The 24,324-nt window shown below is 36.2% G+C and overlaps 2 protein-coding genes and 1 long non-coding RNA gene across 5 annotated transcripts in view; 2 read left to right on the top strand and 1 right to left on the bottom strand.

Moving 5' to 3' along the window:
* The window catches only part of LOC107837569 (uncharacterized), an 11,853-nt gene extending 11,003 nt beyond the window's left edge, over positions 1-850 (top strand). Inside the window, exon 2 of the long non-coding RNA XR_001663590.1 lies at positions 805-850. This is a non-coding gene — a long non-coding RNA (uncharacterized LOC107837569). The remainder of the gene's footprint in view (positions 1-804) is intronic.
* The window catches only part of emsy (EMSY transcriptional repressor, BRCA2 interacting), a 23,166-nt gene extending 4,957 nt beyond the window's left edge, over positions 1-18,209 (bottom strand). The window contains exons 1-17 of one of the 2 annotated variants that reach the window (XM_007563885.2): positions 17,976-18,209; positions 16,489-16,597; positions 16,285-16,384; positions 16,087-16,161; positions 15,267-15,442; positions 14,257-14,412; positions 13,172-13,431; positions 12,853-13,093; positions 12,290-12,505; positions 11,397-11,546; positions 11,090-11,263; positions 10,877-11,013; positions 8,286-8,459; positions 4,088-4,298; positions 3,826-3,993; positions 1,780-1,935; positions 1,391-1,560 (exon numbers count right to left, since the gene is read on the bottom strand). In XM_007563885.2, the coding sequence (XP_007563947.1) occupies positions 1,391-1,560; positions 1,780-1,935; positions 3,826-3,993; positions 4,088-4,298; positions 8,286-8,459; positions 10,877-11,013; positions 11,090-11,263; positions 11,397-11,546; positions 12,290-12,505; positions 12,853-13,093; positions 13,172-13,431; positions 14,257-14,412; positions 15,267-15,442; positions 16,087-16,161; positions 16,285-16,384; positions 16,489-16,594 (2,670 nt within the window). In that variant the 5' untranslated portion in view covers positions 16,595-16,597; positions 17,976-18,209. The remainder of the gene's footprint in view (positions 1-1,390; positions 1,561-1,779; positions 1,936-3,825; positions 3,994-4,087; positions 4,299-8,285; positions 8,460-10,876; positions 11,014-11,089; positions 11,264-11,396; positions 11,547-12,289; positions 12,506-12,852; positions 13,094-13,171; positions 13,432-14,256; positions 14,413-15,266; positions 15,443-16,086; positions 16,162-16,284; positions 16,385-16,488; positions 16,598-17,975) is intronic. The other variant, XM_007563886.2, reaches the window with a different exon arrangement.
* Positions 16,594-24,324, top strand: part of arhgef12b (Rho guanine nucleotide exchange factor (GEF) 12b) — a 45,655-nt gene continuing 37,924 nt past the window's right edge. The window contains exon 1 of one of the 2 annotated variants that reach the window (XM_007563888.2): positions 16,594-16,617. The gene's annotated coding sequence lies outside the window, so the exon portion shown is untranslated. Of the gene's footprint in view, positions 16,618-20,061; positions 20,744-24,324 lie in introns of those variants that run through there. The other variant, XM_007563887.2, reaches the window with a different exon arrangement.

Genomic DNA, 24,324 nt, shown 5'->3' with positions numbered 1-24,324 from the left:
TATATATATAATGCTTTATTATTTCACCAGCCATCATGCTAATATTAGTTCTACTCCTAAAATATCAATAATTCACTCAGAATTTGGTAAAATTGCCTTTTTAAGCTTTACATCTTCAGAATATATTTCAGAATATTATGACCCTGCAGAGATGTCACTTTCTGTGTACTTTAAAGGAACTACAGGTTATAAATTATTTTGCCTATTTCTTCTCAACTTGGCACAGATGGTGATTCACAGACCCCATAATGAAAGTACATCATTTGAAGTGGTGAAGCAGTTCCCCTGAAAGCAGAAATGTGCTTCCTGTGTGGACTGTACTGATTGGTTTGTGGCGTTTTGTAGTTCTGACAAATTTAGCCAAAATCATGTTCACCTCTGTTGTTCTGGAAAAGGAAACTGTTGGCCATAAATAAAGATTTTAGAGTTCCTTTCTTGGTAAAACCATATTTTAAAAGTAACATAATATGCTTGAACAGTGTAGGACAAGTATATGGACTATACAAAACATTTTTGCTCAAAATCATTCTTAGATAATGAGATTAGTCTGCTCAGTTATGCCTATTTTCAGAATGAGATGTTTTAGGACATCTTGTCACTTTAAAGATGTGACAAGATGTCACATCTTTAAAGTGATGTGAAAGTTAGCAAATCCAAATAACCTGCTGCTGGCCACGGCCCCCCAACTCACCGTTTACACTCACACCTGAAAATCACTCAGATGTACAATTATAAACCATACATCTTTGAAAAGCAGAAGTTGAGCCTCTTATTGCAAGAATGCAACAAGTAGTTTCTAAATAGTAAGTCAACAACAAAACGTTTGTCTTTTCCAGCAGCCATTGTACAACACTTGCAGCACATGGAGCAACACATTTGGTCAGATGATAAAACCATCTGAACAAACATGCTGGAGCTCTGCTTGAGTTGGTAGGTATTGCCGCAATGTGACTCAATAATGAGGAGGTTTATGAAATGGCTCATATTCCAGACACAAAAACATTTAACGGAAATACAAAAACATGCAAAATTTTAATTTTGCATATTAGCTCCCTTTAACCTAATTTTTATGCTCACAAAATCTTTCTTTTGTTTTACTAGTAAGGAAATTAAAAGCAAGGATATTTGTAAATCATTATAGATGACTAATAATAGCTTGATTTGGGCTGTAACAAAATTATTTTATCTAAATTTATTAAATATTTAGATGTTAACTATTTGTAACTGAACTCGACTCAGTATTTCTTTGATCATATATTTTTAGATATTTGTTCTGACTTGATGCTACAAAAATGAACTGAAAAGCTTGAAAATAGTTCTGTCTTTTACTTTAATAATCCCTGACGGCTCATATTAAACCAACAACTTCTGTGTAATCTCCCACCCTTACCAGGTGAGATGCTGCAGCTGTGGAGGAGGAGGAGGAAGAGGCAGCGGCTGTGGCAGGTTTTGTTACCACGGTAACCTGGCTGCTGCTTTTGAAAGGCTTCCCTAGCAGCTGAGCGGACGACATCATGGTGTCGCTATCCTGCGAGGGCGCCCCCGCTCTGCTGGTTTTACCTGCGGTGAAACCACAGTCAGGCAGGTCAGATGACTTCATGAAAGGCATGACATGATTCACACGCACACACATGCACACACACACACACACACACACACACACACACACACACACACACAAACCGCAGCTTATTATTAAAAGGAAACAGACAAAGGAAGTAAGTTTCACCATGTGGCAAAGCTTGAAGGAGGAAGTAAAGTGTGTATTGTTAGGATCACCTGCTGTGACATGCTCAGAGCTGGGTTCGGTCTCTGAGGTCGAAGGTTTCGGAGATTCTGGACCGGCTTTCTCCTGCTGTAGCTGGATTGGCACGGCCATCTGGCTCAAGTCGATGGTGGGCGGCTTCGGTTTGGACTCTGCCTTCTCCTTCACTGCTGACAGAAAAATGATGTCTTTTAGCTTTAAACTGATGTTATTTACACTTAATTCTACCAGATCTTTGGTTTTACTGGTGTTTATTTTAAAAATTCAGATACAGCTCCCTACATAACTACAGGAATAGGAAAGTTAGCACTTATTTTTGGTCAACATTTTCTGGTCTTCAGATCACACTAGATTTGATTCAGGCTGTAACAATTATTTTATTTATCAATAATTCTGATGATTAATCAAATAAAAATGGCACATTCAGCAGAATTTTTATTTTACCCCTTAAGCCTTTTTTTAAAATAAAATTAGAAATACATTAAAAGAGGCAAATAAACAAATTATTAAATTCCTTTTCTAATTAGTGAATACATTTTATTGCCTAAAATTCAATATCAGTATTCCTTTAATGAACAGTTGATCATTTGTAGCAAAAGATGCATCTGCAACTAAAAGAATATCCTTTTAACATCAACATGTGAATTAATCTCTTTTTACTTGACTTCATCAACACAGTGTAAGGCTGAGCTGTTGACCTTTAATTGATTATTTTTACATTAACTGATTAAAAAAATGTAATAACAAATGATGCTTAACATAAGATTTAATTAGCACAAAGTTAAAACTGTGCCACTTTAGGAGTTCTTGGTAAAATATATTTACAAAGAAGATTTTTGTATCTTAAATGCAAAATGTATATATTGTATGTACAGTTTTTAATTAATTACTGCTCTAACATCTTTCAGCAACTGGCCTTTTTTGAGTCTGTATGCTCTAAATAATGATTAATCGCTTACTAAATATGTTGACAATTATTTCAATAATTGATTCATCATGATTAATAGTTTCAGCCATAATTCTGACGTCATTCTATGAACATATATGGGGTTGAAGCCAGCAGCAATTCAGATGCAACAACCTGAATTGTTTTTGGGGTGATTTTATTGTGCAAGTTAAACATAGAGATGAGAAACCATATAAATTTATATTTAAAAATATACATAGAACTTCATAAACTACGGAGTGTCTGGAAACAACATTTGCTTTTGGTTTTTCAAAATCAGAAAAAGATTACCTGAGTAAATCCAAAATGGACTTTTAAGTGTGTTTGCAGAATCTGCCTGAGAATCTTTACATTGCTATGGAGGAATTTAAGCCCACCATCCTTTGCAGAATTATTTACATTTAACTGGAAGGTTTCCCAGCATGAGTGGCTTTTTTAAAGACCAGGACGCAGCACATCAATTAGATCTAAGTACCGACTTTCACTAGGCCACCCCAAAATTTTTATTATTGTTTTCAGTGGTGATCTGACTTTTGAGTTTTGGAAGTTCTGAGTTGAACTTCAGCGTTTTGAGCTGAAGTTCAACTCCAACTTTAGGTTAAACAAATTAGAAGGTAGATCTTATTACTAATCCACCACAAACAAACCAAAGCAAGAAGCTCACAAAAAGCAAGTATCGACTGCTGATGTCAATGTCAGGATTTAAAATAAATGCTAGGACAGCTTTTGGGTCTTACCAAGCAGTTTCATTTTTTGGGGACTTTTCTGCCATGTTTAGATAAACATTGCTAACAGTTTCAAAAGTTAGCAATGTCTGACTTCACTTTGGTGTGAACAAAAACACATCTGCAAATTTCTGAGCCATCAAATCTGAGAACATTTAGCTTTCTGCACCTCCCCTCAGTTCACTGAAAGATAAAAATGTGTAAAAATAAAAAATTCAATCTGAGAGCAGTCATAAAAGGGTGAATGGAAAGATGAGATGACATAAAAGGATCAGGAGATTTCCTATTTGGATGATGTCATCCAGGTCTACTGTCAACACAGGAGGTAAAAACCTCCCGTTTCTCTTTCAGTTTCTCACCTGTCGCTTTTCTGTGACGTAAACCCTCACCTGTGGTCTGCTGCAGCTCCAGCAGGGCTTTGATGGTGGAGGTGGCGGACTGGGAATCCGAAGCGCTCACATCTGGGTAGATAATGGTCGGGATGGACTCCATGGCTACTTCCTGCTCAGTCCAATCCTGCTCTCTAGAGGACACGAGGTGCACTACAGGCTGCAGATCTGATGATCAACAAGTAAATACGGTTTTTGAGGATCCAAAAGGACATTTTGGTCAGTGGGTTTGAAACAAACCCGGGTGGGGATGGATCGGTACCTTGAGTGCCGCTGTTGGACACTTCGCTGCTCAGGCTGGTAGCCTCTGCGAGAACTGCGGCATCGTCCTTCATTGACCCGTCCTGGCCGGAGGTCTGAGCCTGGCTGACCTCTGCAGAACGGGTCACTTGCTGCAGTGTCTCGGTGACCAGCTGCCGGGTCTGTTCACTCACCACTGCCGCCTGGAAAACTGGCTTTGGCTTGATGAGAACCTGGAACAAAACAAAGAGTGGTCGCTTTATTAACAGATGGACCAGCTACTTTTACCTCGATTAATTCTGATCATGTTGAATACTGAAAAATTAAGGCTGGACGATGTGGCTTAAAATTCAAAATGATTATTTTTTAGATCCTGTTTTAATATTTTTTTCTTTGCTTTCTTTTCTAAAAAAGAATTTAAAGCTAAAATATTTTAAAAAGTAGATTTTATTTCAATCATTCCCTCTGCGAGTTGTACAATGGAGTAATTATGAGAATGTAATCTCTTATTAGCTCAATAAAGATGCAATTTTACTAGAAAGACGTCTTAAAATTACGAGAAAATATATATATATTTTTTGTCTTGTTTTAAGAAAAAAAAAAACCTTGGATAATTTGTTTTTTAGGAGTTTTCATATAATTACTACTTCATTCTCCTAATATTCCGACTTTATTCTGGTTACTTTGTTCTCGTATTACTATGACACATATACATATATTCTTGTAACGGTATGACTTTATTGTAAAAAAGAAAAAGAAAAAAAAAAAACAGCCTGTCCCTGATATTTTGTCACAGAGTTGACTTGAATTAAAAGAGCAAATAATAAAAAGTTGTAAAAACGCTTTTAAAACAAGATGGCAGATGCTGTCATCACTCTGAACTATTGAAATTTAAAGAGTTCATTGGTGAAAAAAAAATCCAACTTTCATTAAAAAAAAATGAAACATTTCATTAAATAAACATAAATATCGATAGATTAATTTACCCCCAACCCAATGAAAAACCTGATTTTCTTTTTTTCCTATAAAAAAACCCCCCAAACATAATGGATAAATAACAGACAGATCTTTCGACCCACAATAACCGAATATAAACTAGAGGTAACAAACAAAACAAACATGTAAAAGCATTTTGTTTTTCAAATCTTGAACCAACCATCTATTTTTCATGTGAATTATCCCGAAGGGAAAATGAAATGTTGTAACTTGTATCATTCACATATTTTCAAAAGGTCGTTACCAGTGGTAATTCTGTGGCAGGAGCAGTCAGTCTCGCAACTAATCTGAAGAGGCCTCTGACTGAAAATTGTTTCTGTATATTAGCCTCATGACATGCTAACAGCTTAATATCCAGGCAGCAGAGATGATATTCCACAGTAAACATCTTGGATGACTTCATCGGTTGTTGGCACTGATGGCGTTAATCCATCCGATTTAGCCGTATGGTTAGAAAGACGTTGGAGTTGGGGATATGATCTTTTCCCATCATGCCCGATGAAAGAGATTATTTTAATTTCCTCGTCCTAGCTCTTTGTGCATCCATGAAATCTCTTTTTCAACTCCTCTGAGATTTGAGATTTTGAGATACTAGTCAGCTGCTAAAATTGGAAAAACAATACCTTCTCACCATGGTTACACATGCTAATGACTGTCAGAAAGTAAAAAAAAAAATCTTTTCAACTGTACAGCATCTAAAACTAGAGGGAATGATCCCCCAAACATGGAATGACTCAAGCAAAAAAAAAAAAAATAAAATAAAATAAAAATCGCAAAGTCTACAAACAAGCCAACATAAAATTTCCAGAAAGCAGATAACAAAAGGGTACTTAAATAAAACGGGAACTATCCTTTTGAAGAACATTTATAATGTGTCATGTGGGGCAACATAACAGAGGTCCATTAAGTTTCACTAAAGTGCTCCAGTCACATGAATTCACTGGGAAATAAACTTAACTTCTTTAGAAATGAGGTTACCGGTGATCGTTGACGTAACATAAGGAGAAAAACCGACGTTACCGACTCCTCCAGTAACGTCTGTCTGCTATTAAATGTCAAGTCATGGGTCTAAATGAGTGTAAATTATCTGTGTGAAATTCTGTTTTAATATCACAGAAACTGAAAACTAAGATTGTTTTAGTCACTGAAAGTACTTTTGTGTAGTCAAAACCCAGAATGATTAGAAACATCTGAGGTGATTTTAACCAGCTTTAACGTTGGCTTGACTGAAACCGAGGAGGTGGCTCGTGGTTGTGGGCGGCTCATACTATACTGTACACCAGTCTGCACAACCAGCTGACTCAGTGACCTCATTTTCCTTCATGAATAAAAACTGAAATAAATTTACCTCTAGACTTCCATTGCAAGTCTGATATTGAAAGAAGGACTTCCTGTCTGCAGAAAACAGGGGGTGGGGGGACGTGTGTGATAAAACATTTTATATTTTAGCACCAACTGTTTTCATTCTCCTTCCAGACATGGAAGGATGTTCCAGTGTAGTAGCAAGAACGTATCATGATGGGGTTTACCCTGTCGCAATATACAGCTCTGTCATAAATGTGAAATTCCCTTAGAGAAACAAAAACAACGTATAACAGTAACATTTTGGGGATTTAATATTACAGTTGCAAGTTTAGTTGTCATTTTTTCTTATAGAATCTAATAAAGTTTCAGTGGTGCAAGCACTGAAAACATTTACGTGAAACTAGTTTCTGTTGTGAAATCCCAAAGAATGACTACATTGAAGGATCATTAATAAGGGATACATCATAATTTCTGAACAGCAAAACCCACATAGTTTGTAACTTTTTAGGTGTTGGTGGGTCAGAAATACATCAATTTGCACTTAAAAAGTAATAATTTCTTTATAAAACTTTATTATCCAACACAAGTGAGCCAAAATGGCCACCAGTTTCTCTTCTTTCAAGTGACACGTCTTTCAACTAATCGGGTTCATCTATGGTCTCTGTAGACCCAATCACATCCACATCCACTGTTTGTCATATTATTCTTACACATTTTTTAATGCACATTTTTAAGTATTGTCATTTGGACTTTTAATTTAGCCATTTTCTGTGCTATTGTTTTCACATGTGAACTTGTAATAGGAAAGACTTGGAATTGTAGTTGATTCCTGAGTCCTTATATGTAGGTCTAAGTGTGTAATTAGAGAAAAAGAAAACTAAAACTATCCAGATGAGAGAAGAAATGTTAGATTTCTGTGCTCAAACCTGGATCACTACAAAATAGTGTGAATTTTACTGGTTAAGTAAAATTTTCTGAACAGCAAAACAGTGTCCCTTTTACAGAGAGATCAAGCTCCCAAATGGACTCCAAATGGTTGAAGAACCGCTAATTAAGTAAGCATTAACAGGCGTAAACCCTCAATCAGCCCTGGTCTACTCTTGTTTAGTTACAAAGAGAAGTAACCTTCTCAACCTCCCAACTTAAGTTCTTGGTTTAAACATTTCCAAGAGAGAGCAGTTTGCATCCCAGAGTTCATCTGAAGTATGTGTTTTGTACTTCAGCTTCAATTTTTTTTTAATTGTTTTATTGTTTTGGCTTTTTTGGTCACCCTTAAAGGTTTTAAAGATAATTTCAACATGACTATTTCATTTTAACAGGGCAAAAAACTTCTAAGTTACTAAGGTCCTGAAGCAGCACACCAACTCCATACCGTCATACTACCAATACTGTGTTTGTTATCTTGTCAGTACACAAAGTTTTGCAGATTGTGCTACAAATGTTTGAAGTTTTTGAGTCCTGTGAAACTATAACATTTTTATTCAAGGTTGCCATACTGCGTGAATCTCAACACACAGTGGACCAAACATTAGATAGACAGACAGACGGCACTCTTAAGTCCGAACTGTGACTCATTTCTCTCTGAATTTAGGAAGTAGAAGGAGGAAGAGGAAAATGTTTAAGCACCACCATACTTTGGCCGACTTAAAGAACGGGGGACTTTCCTCTTGGTAATTTTAATCAGAGTCTCACTTCTCAAGAAGTTTGCCTTTTACAGACATTTTGCTTCATAAATTGTCATTTTCTACAGAAAACAGCACTTGCCAAAAATAAATGTCTTGTCTCATCGTACAGTTAAAGTCACTTCCTTTAGAAAGCGACTCGGCCGATGATGTGAATGTCCACATGCCGTCATGTGTTTGTGGTTACCCTGCAAGTAAGGGTGACATTACGAATGTTAAACTGACAGAAGCTCCCACCTGTGTCTTGCCCTGCTGGCCATAAACGATCTTGGTCGGGATGATTTTGGTGGCGGTGGATTGAGATCCGCAGCTTATGCCTTTGGGTTGGGTGACGATCATCTTAGTGATGGGCCTGGAGGTGGTGATGATGGCCGGCTTGGTTCCCTGCACTGCCTGCAGGCTCTTCTCTCCCTGAAATGTACAAACCGTTTAGCTCATTTATGATTAAAAGAGAATATACATTTCCTATATCGCAAAACAAAAGGAACTTTGGGAACTTTTCAGTGACTGGATTACATATTGACTGTTTAGTAAGCATTGATTTGTGCTGCTACCCAAACATTTCAAGGACTTCAAGGAGAAAATGGCAACAGTATTTATTTGGAGAACTATAGCTTCCTATTTTCCTGTAGACATTTAAAAATATTTTATGTCAGCCTGAATATTAGAGTCAAAGTGGTCAGTCAATTTAACTATACTTGTAAAGAGGTTATATATATTTATAGATACAGCTACATCTACAAATGCAGCTAAATTTGTTAAGATATTTAGTCACTAATTTCAGAAAGTGAAGCTCATGTCAATTTATCACAGAGACTGAAATATTTCCAGCCTATATTTCTTGAAATTATCATGATTATGGCTTACAAATAATTAAAAACTCAAAATTTCTGAAAATTACAAAATATCGATAAAATCTACATATTTATTATTTTAAGCAGAAATGTCAGGCTTCTAAACAAAGTTGTATAATAATGGTAAAATTTGGGGAATTTAATGTAACTTAAAAGTTTAGTTTCTTTTTATGACACTTGATAAAGTTTCAGTATCAAGTTCTGAACTTGATAAAGTTCTGAAACTTGTCATTTCACATACAATCATATCTGTGAAATTAATTACATAAATATATATTTTTCAGCTAAAACAAATGCATTTATATCTACAGCTAAAACAAACTGAATATTGTGAAAAAGTTTAATATTTTAAACTCAGTGAATTTATTTCCTGTGATTGTGGCTTACAGATAATGAAAGCCAAAAATTATGTCTCAAAAATGTGAATATTCCAAAGATCAATTAGAAAAAGAATATAAAAAAAAACATAATCACATCCTAGTACATGGCTGCGTAATGAAGTGAGAGCATCTTCTTCCTAACATCCGTGAATCATCTTAATCCTGTCTGTTTAGGTTGAAGTGGAAGCCATCTGAGACCAGCAGAAGGAAATAGTTAGCAAAGTGAAAGAAAGATGGTGGGTTTCCACTGAGATACAGTTAAGTTCCCACTCTGCCCAGTCTCAGGAGATTAAACTGACGTTCCACAGGAAGGCCTCCATGTGTGAACTATTAGGGGGTTTCTGAGGAGCTGGGCAAAATGATAAGTACCTTACATAATGTGTTTACATACAAAACAGCACAAGGAGAAAAGAAAGTCCCAAATGACAGGTTGATATGAGAGGGTTTTAGTTTGCTGTTTGTTCAGGAATTAGCTGGACATGCTACTGTTGGCATAAAACATTCATTCTCTGTTTGAAGAGTACAAGGTCACAAGGTCCTGCTTTTTCTTTTGTCACATTTGAAATTTTTCAGATAATACACATTCTTAGCTCAAAAAAAAAAAAAACCCAGAGTAAATGCAAAATGCAGATTTTAAATTATAACTTCAAACATTAATTGTAAAAAGCTATCCAAATCGACCTGACCCAATGTGAAAGAGTAATTGTACTATTTTAACCAGTTGTTAAACCTTGTCGCGGCCTTCTCGTTTCCAAAAAACAATATTCCAACAAAGGCTGTGGGTGTTAACAGGTGGTTTTTGATTTGAACGCACTTCCATCTTAATTTGTTTGAAAAAAATATATTCTTTATTTCTTGTAGAAAATAGCGACAAAATAATTACCAAAAATGTCCTACAACTTAGTCAAAAATGAAAGTAAGCTTAATATGACGTTTCAAGTACAAAAAAATGAAAAGTGAAAAGTGAAAGTGGTCAAAAAATCATTTACAAAAAACCTCCCATCCACACACCAAACAATCGCTCCACTCAGCACCCGGTGTGTTTTAATTACTCAAATTAATGGGAGGGTCTAACCAATTACCAACATAATCTCATCAATTCAAATATACAAATTAACTACAGATTTTGGATCTAAACTTTACTTAAATGAATTCTAAACTCCCCAAAATAGAAAACTAAATTAGTAGAAATTACAAGTTGCAAACATTACATAAATGGCCACCACAACCTAACAACTGGTTCTGCCACCATTACCAGCAACAACTGCAATCAAGTGTTTGTAATGCAGTCCCTCAAAGATTTTGTGATTCTTTTTTTGATTTTGACTTTTTGTGCTACTTTGCTGTGCCACACCATGATCCTCCAACTACTTCCTGTTGTCTTCTTTGTGATATGCACCATTGGCAACATCTGGCTGTTGATCACATTATTTGGAGCGGTCTCCGGTCCTCTTGGCATTCATATTCAAGCTGCACCAGAGTTCACTTCAACTGAACTGAGACCTAGATTTGACCAGAGTTCCCCTTTTTTTGGTCCACATCAGAGTTCGAGTGTGTATTGCAGTTCTGCTACTAGTTCTGGCTGTTGACTCACCCCAGGGTTCAGCAATGTTGTGACCATACTCTTGCCCGGCAGTCCTTGGATGGTCGCTCCTTTGCCTGTCGTCTTCTGCACCACAATCACATTCGGCTTAGACGTCATGGGGATGGTGGTGATCTTCGTCGTCGTACCTAAAAGAGAAGAAGTTCTGTTTGGAATCCAAGAACAGGATGACGGACACGTTGAATGGGGAGACTGTAAACACACCAGACACAATGTTGCTGCTGATGATCTTCCCTCCCAGCGTGGCCAGAGACTTGGGAACCACAGTGATGATGCTCCCACTGGTGGTCTTGACGTAGGTGGTCCCTCCACTGGAGGCAGATATCCTGGCGCCAATATTGGGACCAACTGTGGGTCTTGTGTATGTTGCCTGTGTAGCTGCACAAGTAGATGCAACTCTGGGTTAATTTACTTTATTAGAAACCTTGCATGAACAAAGGCTTTCTGACTGTTAGAACATACTTTCCGGATCTGAAGATCAAATAGATGAATAGTAGGTTTGGACTCTAACCTGTGGGCTGTGTGACCAGTTTGGTGGTCATGATTGTGCCATTGCTGCTGACGACCATAATGGGTGAAGAGCTGCTGCTGGACAGAGCCACAGAGGACGGTTTGGGCAGGATTTTACTGGGCTGTACCTGCTGAGTGATTATCTTCACCCCTGGAGATGCAAAATGCACCAATTCAGACAAACTCACCGCTGTACAGATTATAAACTCAGAGGAGAAATTTATCAGACCAGACAACATACGATCGAAATATCAGTGCAACAGATAAAATAAATAAATAAATGTGTTAAATTAATTATCTACTAATTTAGTTAATCTGTAAAGAAATGTAAATGAAACACGTAAATATATTTAAATCTATGTAAATATGTTTAAATCTAAACTTTTGTAAATAAAATAAAGATCTAAACTTTCATTTTAAATATTAGAATAATACATTTAATATCAAACTTTAAAAAACATTGAAATAATATAAAATAAAAAAATAAATACCTATGAAGTAAATATTTTTATCATGTAGCTATTATGAAACACAGAATTTACTAAAACTTATATATGCTGTAAATGTTATTGAAATAATTTTTTATTGTGAACATTAAGTACATGAATTTTCTGTGAATCAAAATAGAATAAGAAAAATGAAACTAAGTAAAATGCTAAATGTTGTACTTTTAATTTGTATATGAGGCAAAGCAAAAAAGATAAAAGATACTTTTTCAAGAAAAAGCTGACTAAAAAATTAAGAATGTTTGACTATTAAACTCATTCAGGGGTTTAGTTCTTTGTTGCAGCAGAATATTCAGAGACCTATGGAAAGACTAATAAATCATGAGATAAAAGGAGGTGAAAAAAGAAAGACAGAATGAACAGGAAAAGAGGGAAGTTAGCAGCTCACCGGACTCCTGTTTGATCTGAATGGTGGGTTTGGTTCCCGGTGGAGTGGTGCTGCTGCTCTGGCTCTGACTGATGCTGGAGGCTCCTAAAGGTGAGCTCTGCTGCAGCTGCTTGGGCGACTGCTGCTTGGGAAACTGGGCCAGGATCTGAGTGGGGGAGCCCACCAGGGTCTTTGGCGACGGGAGTCTCGCTGACGCAACCTTCACTCCAGCAGAAGCTGCATAGACAACCATCAACAACATTGGAGAAAAACTAGTTTGGAAGCAGCTGACCCATACATTAATCTGTGTGAATAAGTTTGGATTCAAGTTTGTTTTTCAAATCAGTTCAACTCAACTAGTCAGAAGATATTCATCATTTTTGGACAGCTTTATTTTAAAAGCAGCAATCTAGCAAAATGTTTGGGTGACCAAGCTTCTTGCAATAAACATCATTCCTAGCAGCCATGAATTGAGTTCGGCACTGCTGTCAATTTGAGTTGGTGAAACCTGCAGAAAACCTGTGTGTGGCGCATTGCTAGTCTAGATGTATAATCAGCAAGTCAATTCAAGTAAAGGGACCTACATGGCGCCACAGTTGACATCACCACCGATGGAGTAGAGGACACCACTGTCGTCACGGCTACAGTGTTGGGGGAGGGGCTGGAGCTGGATGGGAAGACCACCGTCTGTTTCTGGGTGGGGGTTGTCAGAATGGAGGTGGAGCCCAGCTTGGCCATGGCGGCGGCGGCAGCATTATGGGCGTGAGACTTGGACAGGATGTTGGGCACAAAGCCAGAGCTCGGGGAAGTCGTCACGATGATCACCTGGTGAAACACGAGAGGTTTGAATGTTTGGGAAAAATCAGACATAGTAACATGAAGACCTGGAGAGACATGGCGGACCTTCTGCGTGGTGGTGCTGGTGGTCTGGATGGTGGGCTTGGTGAAGGTGATCTTGACGGGAGACAGGTGAGGCGGCAGTGAGTTGGCGATGCTCTGCATGATGTTGCTCATCTTGGGGCTGCCGCTCACCGGCACCGTGATGTTCCTGGATACCGGTGGGGAAACCTTGGTAACATCCTTCAGCATCACTGGCGACGAGCTGGATGAGTTTGTGCGTCTTCGTTTGCGAGGCTTTTCATCATCGTCGGAACAACTCACACCTGTGAGGAATGAGGAGCAGAAGGTTTGATACAACTAGCCATAACATGGTGCTCTGTCTGAAAATATTCATTTTCAGACAGAAATTTAGTGTTTGTCATGTCAGATATAGCTGAGCTGCCCAGTGGGGTTCCTCACGGTTCAGTTTTGTCATCTATACTCATCCAAGATAGATTGTCTAGAAATTCACCAACTTTTCATATCACACTATGCATCAGAAATCTACTTTGACTGTTTTTCTGAGCTAATAAAGAAAACTTTTCAAAATCCCCAGAGAAATAGGACAGGTTTTAGTGCCCTCTGCAGGCCAATCAGAAGATTTGTCTGAACACACAAGCACTCATCAAAAAAGTTTGAACAAGACACTAGACTAAGTTTAGTGTCCTTTTTGATGCTGTTATAAGTAAACACAAAAGATAAAAGAAGAAGGTTCTCATTCTGTTAGTCTTGAGTTGGATGTGCATTAAGGAAAAAATAAATGAGTTAAACAGAGTTCCTACATATTTCCATTCAGAATTCCAGGCTTACATTTCCATTGTTCCAATCTATCTTTCAAGTATAAATATAAACATGAAAAATGAATTTATAGTAGATATCTCTAGAGAGGTATGTATGTATGGATGGAAATCTTCAGTTGTAATTTTTGGAGGATTCTGGCTTTAGCTCCAGTTTTATCCCTTCAGACTGGTTTTACTGATCAGACAAATTTTCCATCCATCACTGAAAACATTTTCTTTGCTCAGATTGTTCCAGTTTATAGATTCTGTTGCATCAGAGGTCGTACTGTTGCTCCACAGTATTCACGTGGACTAGACGTCAACACTGACTTTTCACGTAGACGGTGCTCCCACTCGGCAGCACCACCACGTTAGACGACGGGCTGGCCGGTCTTGGGGATTTCACGGTGGCTCCAACAGGTCCGCTCGACGCTGTGGCGCTGGTGGGGGTGGAGGTGGTGCTCGTGTAGGAGTAACATACAACAACTGGAAAAAATAAGCAAGTTTCAAATAGTTTTACTTTTTGTTTTTCCACATTTAGAGTGCTGCATTATTTCTACCCCATATATCTTATCTCTCAATCTAGTTGGTTTTTAACCAAACTGATTTATCTTTTTGTCTTTACTAAGTAGTTAAACCCTTCATAATTGGGCTGGGTCATATGGCTTAAAAATAAAATCTCAGATACCAGTTCTGATTTCCAATTTTAATAAAAATGACAGAAAATATTTTCAAAAAGTGGCATTTATTTCACTCATCCCTGCTATGAGTTGAACAATGGACTAGCTGCAATGGCTAAAGGAAATGCTGTTTAATTATGAGAATACCATCAGAAATTAGCAAAATAATGGCGCAATTTTTTCCCCAGAATGTCTTACAATTATAGTAAAAAGGTCATTTTAATGAGAACAAAAGGCTTTAATACTTTTTTATTGAGTTCTCAAACAATCACTACTGTATTCTTTAAATATTACAACTTTATTATGGTAATATTAAGACTTTATTGTTGTATTACTACAACTGTATCCTTGTAATATCATGACTTTGTTTTTAATGAAAAAAAACAAAAACTTAGTATGTAGAGTTGATTAGAAAGTCCAAATAAACAGAAGCTGTAAAACACACTTATCAAACAAGATGGCCGTCTCACATGTACCGACATCACTCTGAACTATGGAGAGCAAAGGCATGCTTTGGTGAAACAAAATTCAGATTTCCCAAAAATTAAATCTTCAAAAACTAAAAATTTGATAAAGCTACAACAAAAAGAAAAAAGAAAAAAAAGAAATCAACTTTGCCCTTGAAAAGTGACATAAAACAAATTGATTTCAGAACTTTACCTTCTTTGTTCCCCGTTTCAGCAGGTAACAAAAGGGAGGCGTTCTGATTGGCTGTGGCGCTAGCCACAGCATTAGCCGTGGCGGTGAAGGCCGTCTGAGGGACCAACCTGGGCATCAGAGGAACAAGCCGACGGCCTTCGATTGACCATTCAGACGAGTTGTTGGGACCAGACATGCTGCAGAAAAGGCAGAGCAACAGTGAGTAGTTCAAAATATCAGTCAAATGTGTTTCAATATGTGGAAAAACAGACTCCCATCAGGAAAAATGAAAAGTTTTAGAAACACAAACTACAAGAAATACTGAAGTAAAAAAAACAAACAAAAAAAAACTAGAAGAAATAACTGCCAAAAAATAAAAAATCTATGTAATCTAACACACAAATTACAAAATATAACATTATGTTGTGACACTTAGCTATGTTCTGTGTTGTCTTTGTCTTGCATGTGTTTATATCAGAGGTACTTTTTCACTTCATTTCTCTGTTTTTGCATATTTACTGTTTTTGAAAAACAATACCTCTGTACTGTTTGTCTTGTATGCAATAATTGGTGAATTTAAAAACAAAAAACTGGAGGAGTCTAGAAAGAAACCGTTTTTTTTTTACATTATATTTGGTTTATTTGTGTCTTTATCCACAACTGGAAAACACTAAAAATAAAATAAAAATTTTTAAAGGCTTTTTTTTATCAGCGATAACAACGTGTTGCTCTTTAACATCTGCAGTATTTTGCAGCTTCAACGATTAACAGACACTTGCTCCACACTGCATCTCCAATGGTTGCACAAACACGGCTGAAGCTCACACAGATCTAAACTTACTGATACGCAATAGTAGTAAGGCGTTCATCGTTAACAGCCCTGCGGACTTCTGCACGATGGCGCTCCGTCGAGATGCTTGGAGAATGAGGAAGACAAAGAAAATATATTCATTTAAATCCACAAAAAGTTATTCTGATAAATTCAGGATTTTTTTTTTCAGTCATTGTGCAACATTTGAAAGCTGCATGAAGTAAATACCCGAGGATTTTAGTGAGCTCTCCCAACAGGTCCTTCTTGTCCTTCGTCAGGTCTCCCTGAGCTCGCAGGGCGCTAATAACTCCAGCATATGCTTCCAGCTCTGGATATGGAAACATTAAAAGTTTAGAGAAACAACAGCAACTAAAGCTTTGTGTATTGTTATCAACGATAATTTCCTTCTGATTCTTTGTTTGTCAACCTTACCAAGTTTACGGAGAATCCTTTTACACTCATCCCTTCCCAGGTCGAGGATGGTGGGCCACACCACCGGCATGGTACCAGTCAGAACTGGTTTCTCCAGTTGGATCATTGGCTGAGAGAACAATGACACAGGTCAGTCACCCAATCATTATTTCGCTGAAAGGCAAGTGGAACAAATCCAATAAAAATCACAACCTCCATGGATTTTAATGCGTTGTCATTGAGTTTTATTGATTGCAGCTTCTGATAGAAAGAAACATTGCTTGGAAATGGTCTGTTGTTGCATCCAAAACTGCAATTTTGTTTTTAAACCCTAGCTCAGAATGTATTTTTCTGTGTATTTTTTTCTAATTTCTGACACAAATTAATATACTTCTGTCAGTTTTGACTGTTTGACTAATTTAAATCCAAATCTAATTTATAGTCTCTTACTATATTTAAATGAAAAAGAAGAATTGAAGACTTCAAATCAAAAGATAGCATTAGCAAAAAATCTGCTTTTCTTTGTTTAAAAAAAATACTTTTTTTCATTTCATTATCACTTCAACAGGCAGTGTCTTCTGTGTATTTTGGTTTGAGATCAGCAAAATTTAGATAGGAGTTTAGGGACATATTGAATAGTATTGTACTCTCTTGTCTTTCTGTTGCATTGCAGTACGTTTTTGCCTTTCCTTGGTTTGGCTAATGTATTGGCAATAAAAACCTGATCATCTCATCTCTAAAGAATCAGGTACCAACTTTCTGCTGCAGTGTGGGTTTGCTGCCAGTGGTACTGGTTGGTTCACTGCACAAAGTAGAGAGAATAATGAAGGAAAACTACCCCTAAAATCTTTAACTTTAGCTCGAATCAACAATTAGATGGTTAAACTAGCATCAAGAAAACTTTTCAGTGTCAAGAAAACCAGCTCATTTAAATAAATGTTACCATTTCTGAAAACAGATTGATCGGAATAAATCAAGCTAATATAACATTCGTGCCCATGTATAATACAAAGCCCAGATTCACAATAAGAGCTACCTGCTCGCAGCAGGTTTTAACTGTGTGACAGTTGATGGTGCTACAGCCCTGAACTGGGCCTCTCTGGTGTAGTAGAACCAGGCCCAAAGAGACGCTGTTGAGCTCAACAGCTGTCTGCAACCAAAACATTTAGCCCCAAAGTCACACAACAATCTAATAATAGCAGTTTTATAAACGTTGACTTGCAAGGGTTAGACTATAAACCACAGAAAAAAGATTTAAAAAATAGAATCCAATGGGTGAAGTTCTGCAGCAAACAACGACCCTCACAGAAGAGCTGAGTCAAAACGCTTCGAAACCTCAGCTGCGCTGCAGAAAACACCAGAAAATACGCATTTATTGAAAAATCTGGTCTTATATTTAGGAAAAGACAAGACAAGTCTTCAGCCAATGAATCAAACCTGAGCATAAACCAGTTTTTAGCCGTTTGGTTAGCCAGCTAGCTGTTTCTATGAACCAAATCAATTCTTACCTTCCGTTAGCAGGACAACATCAAGGCCTTCGTGCGTTTATAATCCACACAATCAGGACTCGATACGAAAACCTGGTCATTTTACCACGTCATGTTGCAATTCTGTAACAAACAGGCAGAAATTTAAAGCCTAAACTGCTAAAAATACGCAAATATCCCGAAGACGTCCCAATGTTTATATTGACTGCTCAGCTTCAGCGGCTGGCCTGAAAATGTCTTCTTCTCGTGAAGATGCTGAGGATTTGTTGTGATGGCGAAACGCTCGGTTGCCACCTACTGGTGGGTTAATGTACTGACCAGTATGATTCACGGTTTCTGGTTGAACACAGACTGATGTTTTCAAACCTTTACTTCTATTTAGAGCGATTTTGCAGATACTGAAAACTTTCCATTCAATTTCTTAGATAAGAATATTGCAGACTAATAAAAACAGTTTAATACAGACATTTGGGCCAAAGGCAAGTATACCTGGTTAAAGTTTACTTTTCAAAAGGTACTTTTAATCTGACAAACGAACCGCATTGGAACACATATTTCAATTTACTGACATACCCCTATATAATTAAGTTCACAGACTGGTACTTTTCAAAAGTATTCATGCTCTTTTACCTTTTTTTTTTTTACAGCCACAGACTTCATATGTTATTGGGATATGAGATAGATCTACAAAGTAGTTGAAATTTGTGAACTGAAAGAAAAAGGATACATGGACAAAAGGATAAAAATTATTATCAACATTTGTGGGAATTGTTTTTCTTAAAGTATAAATATAAATATCTTTAAATATCTTAAATACAAATGAGTAAATATAGTTATTTACTCATTTGTATTTAAGATATTTAAATACTGAAGATATTGATAAACACTGAGCTAAGAAAAACAGCAAACTAGAATTTACAATAAAATTTATAGAATAAAATATCTGCAAAATTTCTGTATTTATTTTGACCCAATAATTTGTAATAAAAATTCATAAAAGTATATATTTAAAAGTAGGCACGAAAAACTAGGAAGAGGAAAAGTTACGCAATATTTCATCAAAATTTCTTATTCTTCTTATTAAAATTGTATCAAATGTTAATATAAAATGAAAACAAATTACTTAATACCAAAAAACTTCTAAAAACTGCTAAACATAATTTTATTGTTATGATGTTACTTGATGGCTGCACAGTGGTGCAGTTGGTAGAGCTGTTGCTTTGCAGCAAGAAGGTTCTGGGTTTGATTCCCAGCCTGGGGTCTTTCTCCATGGAGTTAACATGTTCTCCCTGTGCATGATGGGTTCTCTCCAGGTTCTCTGGCTTCTTCACAGTCCAAAAATATGACTGTCAGATTAATTGGTTTCTCTAAATTCTCCCTAGGTGTGAGTGTGTATGTGCATGGTTGTGTGTCCTGTCTGTCTCTGTGTGTTGCCCTGTGACAGACTGGCAACCTGTCCAGGGTGACCCTGCCTCTTGCCCGGAACATTAGCTGGAGATAGGCACCAGCAACCCTCCCGACCCCACTAAGGGATGAGAGTGTGTAGAAAATGGATAGATGTTACCTGATTTGTCATAAAGACATAATAATTTATTATTATATTATTATGTAATTGTTTGATTAATATGTATTAAGCAAACAATTACATAATATCTATAATATTTGTAAGTACTGTTACAATTTTATTATAAGATATTAAAACTTAAACAGTTATGAAAATTGTAAATGTTTAGAAAATATTTAGAAAAAAATGTATGAAAAATATATCAACTAAGCTCAGTAAAGTTAACATTAAATACATTTTATGTTACTGTGTTTAAATGTTAATATTTTTACATTGATGTGTATTCATTAAATATCCCTTATAACAATACATAATAATAAAAAAAATCATCTGTCATATTTACTCTAAAAGTAGTTTTAAGATTAAATATCTGCCGTTTATTATTATTATTACATAATTATTAGTTCTGCTTCTATCACTTTTTTATGCGCAAAGACAATGGGTTTAATCACCATAACCGAAAGTAAGCTCAACAGAGAAGGATAATTATGAATTTAGAAAAATACGAGCAGGCCCTGAATGCGTCGGAAGGAAGGTGGGTTTCTTCACTTTTCAGTGTTTTGGGGAGGGGGCACAAAGCGTTTCCTTTTTTCCATTTGCATCATGCTTTATCGGAGCAACAACCAGAGCAGCTTGAATATTGAGAATAACTTTAAAGTGACCATCCATCTGCTGAAGGAGCCGTCCGGAAACCAGACGCCTGCAGACCAGCGGAAATAAAAGCAGAAAGTTCATTTGGGCTTTTAGAAGCCAAAGTTTGACGTAATTTTCTCCGGGACACCAGGAAAAGACAGGAGGGTCAACATGGAAGTATTTCCTGCGGAAAAATGAAGGATTTTCTCTTTTACAACTCCAAGGTTATCTGAGGACGGGAAAATAATACAGGATCATCGGAGCTCTTAAAGTTTTCCAGATGTCTTTTCTGATGCAAGCAGCGGCAGCTTTCTGAAACACCCCAGAGATCCCTACAGTTCTCCTGGATCTTCAGCAGCATCATCATCGCTACTTTCGCTTCCATGGATTTTAGAGGAAAAAACAACCTTCCTGGCTGAAAGGAGCTGGATTATTCAGACCTTCATGGTGAAGCCGCCTGCTGACTGAGACGTGCTCGGAGCAGATGGAGACAAAATAAAGCAGCTGTTATGAAAATGTTATTTGGGTGAAAGCCTGCGAAAGCTGACAAGGGAAGCCCAATGAGTGGCACACAGCCAGAACTCAGTGACAGGTAGGACAAAAAGCTTCCATCTACATTTAACATACAAAACTTCATATTTTATAAGTTTTTACTTGTTTTTAATCACACTAAAATTGTTTGATCCATTGGATGAAGAAAAACGTTTCTTTTGTGGCATTTCTTGTAATTATGCACAGACTCGACCTAAGGCATAAGCAAACTAAGCTACTCACTAAAGCCAGTCCCTCCAGTTTTTCGTGGAATTTCATGGAAAATCAAGAGGTCTTTGCAGTTTATTTATTTTATTTTATTTTTTTGCTATTGCATAATTCAGGTTATTGCAAATTCTCAGCAAAAATAGTTAAAATCGTTTGGGTTTAAAGCTGCAGTACATAACTTATGAATGTATATATATATTTTTTACATATTTGTTGAAAGTGTCAGTATGCATTATACTATGCAATGACAGTATGATATAAGTCAGACAATCTGAAAAAATCAAGCTCCTTTGCCTTTTCCCAACTAGGAACAACCAATCAGAGCCAGGAGGAGGGTCTTAGCGCTATCAAACATCCTCCATGTGGTGTTGCTCATCCCTCTTCCCTCTCTCTCTCTCTGCTGTGCTGTAACTAACATAGCATGTTGTGAATTCTAAGGCTAGTTGATTTTTTTTTACTTTTTTTTTATTCACACTATAATTACATACTTTTTTTTCTTTTCAGATTTTGGAAGGGGTTTAACAAGAAAAAATATTGCAAATAATTCCAAAGTACCGCCACAAAATCGTTGATCTTGATTCCAAAAAATCCCCAAAATAATTGCAACATCCTGTTAACACAGATTAAATACAGACTAAAATTTCAATATTTATTTACAGATGACAAGAATACAATTTTATTTAACATTTTAAAATATTTTAAATTGTTTAACATTTAAATTTGAGGTTTTTAAGAAACTGATAAGTTTACTGTGGAAAAGTACACATAATAATCTTCACTGTGTAATTGTTGTCTTGCCAGAGTTACAATCTGCAATATTGTCTTTACGTTTGAACTTTAGTTTGTTTTGAAATACATCTCAACTCGTAATAACCCTGATTGGTTTTAATCTCAACCAGGTAAACTCTACAAACCTCTCCCAGATTCACCAAATCTGGGTTGAATCAAAATATTCAGGTACAATCTTGGGCCAGCCCTGGTTATACATCCTAAATTAATTCATGATAAATTCCCAAAAGCATTAAATCTTTAAATTAAAAGTGTCAGAATCTGTAAAAAATCTACAATAGAACAGTTTCTCCTTTTATATTTGGGAAAAATCTGTTTGTCCTGATAAGGCTTCATGTGTCAAAGTTTCCTTTTTTATTGCTCAGAAAGCCCTCAGTAACTTAACATCTCTCTGCCATAATAAAACACATTCAGTACGGAACTTCTAAAGTGCCAATTATGGTTTTCTTTTTAACCAGTTTCAATAAAGATAAGTATAATCTGGTTCAGATACATGAGCACCAACAGATTCAAGATGACTCGACTCGCCCCTCAACTGCATCTCAGTGCATTTTAGTAAATTAATTGGTATTTATTCTAACTGCTAAGAATGCAAAACATTCCTCAAAGATTGTTTGTTAAACATGTTATGGCAATTTTGAGATTAAGCAGAGCTGTGTATGAGCATGGCAGCCCATAAACCCGACCCAGTTGCACCAATTAAGTCAGGAGGAATGGGCCAGAATCCTAGCAACACTAAACGTTTGAGCCGAGTCATTCAATTCTATCAAATATTTAGGAAATTTATTTCACAAACTTAGAAAGAAATAAGTACAAATCTCTAAAAAATATTCCCCTCCATTATTCTGGATGGAAATAATTTTGGTAATCCTAACTGACCCAGAACTGGAAGATTATTGTCTGATTTAGTGAGACAGTGAATAAAATAATTATAAAATAGTAATTATAAAATATGCTAATATCTGATTTTAAATGCATATCAATATATTTAATTACCACAAGAACCCTACTGGAATGAGCAGTGCTTTGGGTTTTATGTTAACACAGAAATTAAAATGCTCTCAGTTTAACAACATCAGATCTGGGCTGAAAAGAGCGAACAGGAGAGGAACTTTCGATTGTTATTCTTTTTCTTAGATGTTCATAACATTCATTGAAGATCTAAATATCATTTGAGGGATCAATAACCCCTATCACGTCATCAGCCTTTTGTATAACTAAACAATTTAGTCTTGTTGTGTGAATTATAAGAGTGAGGATAAGTTTGTCCACTTTTCTCCATTTTAAGTCGGGATCAGATAGAACTGATAACCACAGAGAGCCACAGAAAGTCATTTCTGCCTGTTGCCATCAGGCTTTCCAATGCCCACGTCTGTGCTATTTGATTAAAAAATTTTCTGCGCTCATTTATAGGTTATGTATTGATTAATATATTGCATGTGACTGCTTGTTATTTATTTGTTTATTTGTTTACATATGTCTAGTCATTTTGAAATTATCACTCTTAGGTATATATACTTTACAAACTTTGTATTTATTACCTAAGATGGAGTAGCTTTCAACAAATAAGCAATTTCCCCTTGGGGATTAGTAAAGTATATTCTATTCTATTCTATTCTATTCTATTCTATTCTATTCTATTCTATTCGAAATATCACTCTGTGAGTTGCTATAACTCCTTAAAATGATATGTCCTCAATTTTTAAAGATTGTCCTAAATTAAGAAGATTAAAATGTACGGTGTATACATTTTGCGTTTAAGACAAAAATACCTTTGCATGTAAATGTCTTACCAAAACTCCTGAAGTAGCAGGTTTTTAGCTTCACCTGGTTCAAATTCTTTAAAGGACAACTATACTGCATTTTAGGCAATACGATTTTTTTTCTTATTTAAGAAAGGCATTAAATTGTTTATTTGTATCTTTTAAAATGTACTTCTAATGTCATATAAAGTGGCTTAAGATGTAGAAGGTGCCAGTATTTTTGATCCAATTTTATCCAAAGAATAATTGTTAAAATAATTGATTACTAAAATGATTGTTAGTTGCAGCCCAATTGTGTTCCACATTTCAGGATTTCTTTTTTCTATTTTGCTACTAGCTTGCTGTTTATTTATAATACATTTTTTAAAAAGCCATTTTAAAAAATCCATCCTATGAGAGAATCCTCGACCTATCGAGGATTCCCCTATCGAGGGAAAAGCTGTCCATAGTTTATCATCTTTAAGTCTTATGAGAACAAATCAACCTCCACTCCAGCACCACTACCATTAAAACTTGAACTGTTGAATATACAAATATTCATTGGTGCACCCATATTTACATGGATTCAACGTTTGTCTCCTGAGAGCAAAAAAAGACTCCTTGTATGTGCACAAAGATGATTCAAATGACTAACTTAAGAACTTTGCAAAGCTAACCTACTTAAAGAAACAGGTGTGTGTTTGTTTTTCCACATTTCCAAAAATGTTTTCAAAGTTTGTGCATAGGTTTTACACAATATGAAAAATTAGAGCCCAGTTGGTTGTGGATTTTCATCAAATGTTTCCTAACAGAAGCAGCATGACACACAGACAGAGCTGAACACTTCTAAATTAAATGAGTTAAGTGGATCATCTGTCAAATC

This window comes from Poecilia formosa, unplaced genomic scaffold, assembly GCF_000485575.1.
Source record: "Poecilia formosa unplaced genomic scaffold, Poecilia_formosa-5.1.2 Scaffold152, whole genome shotgun sequence".
NCBI lineage: Eukaryota > Metazoa > Chordata > Actinopteri > Cyprinodontiformes > Poeciliidae > Poecilia > Poecilia formosa.
This window is presented reverse-complemented; position numbering and strand designations above follow the sequence as displayed.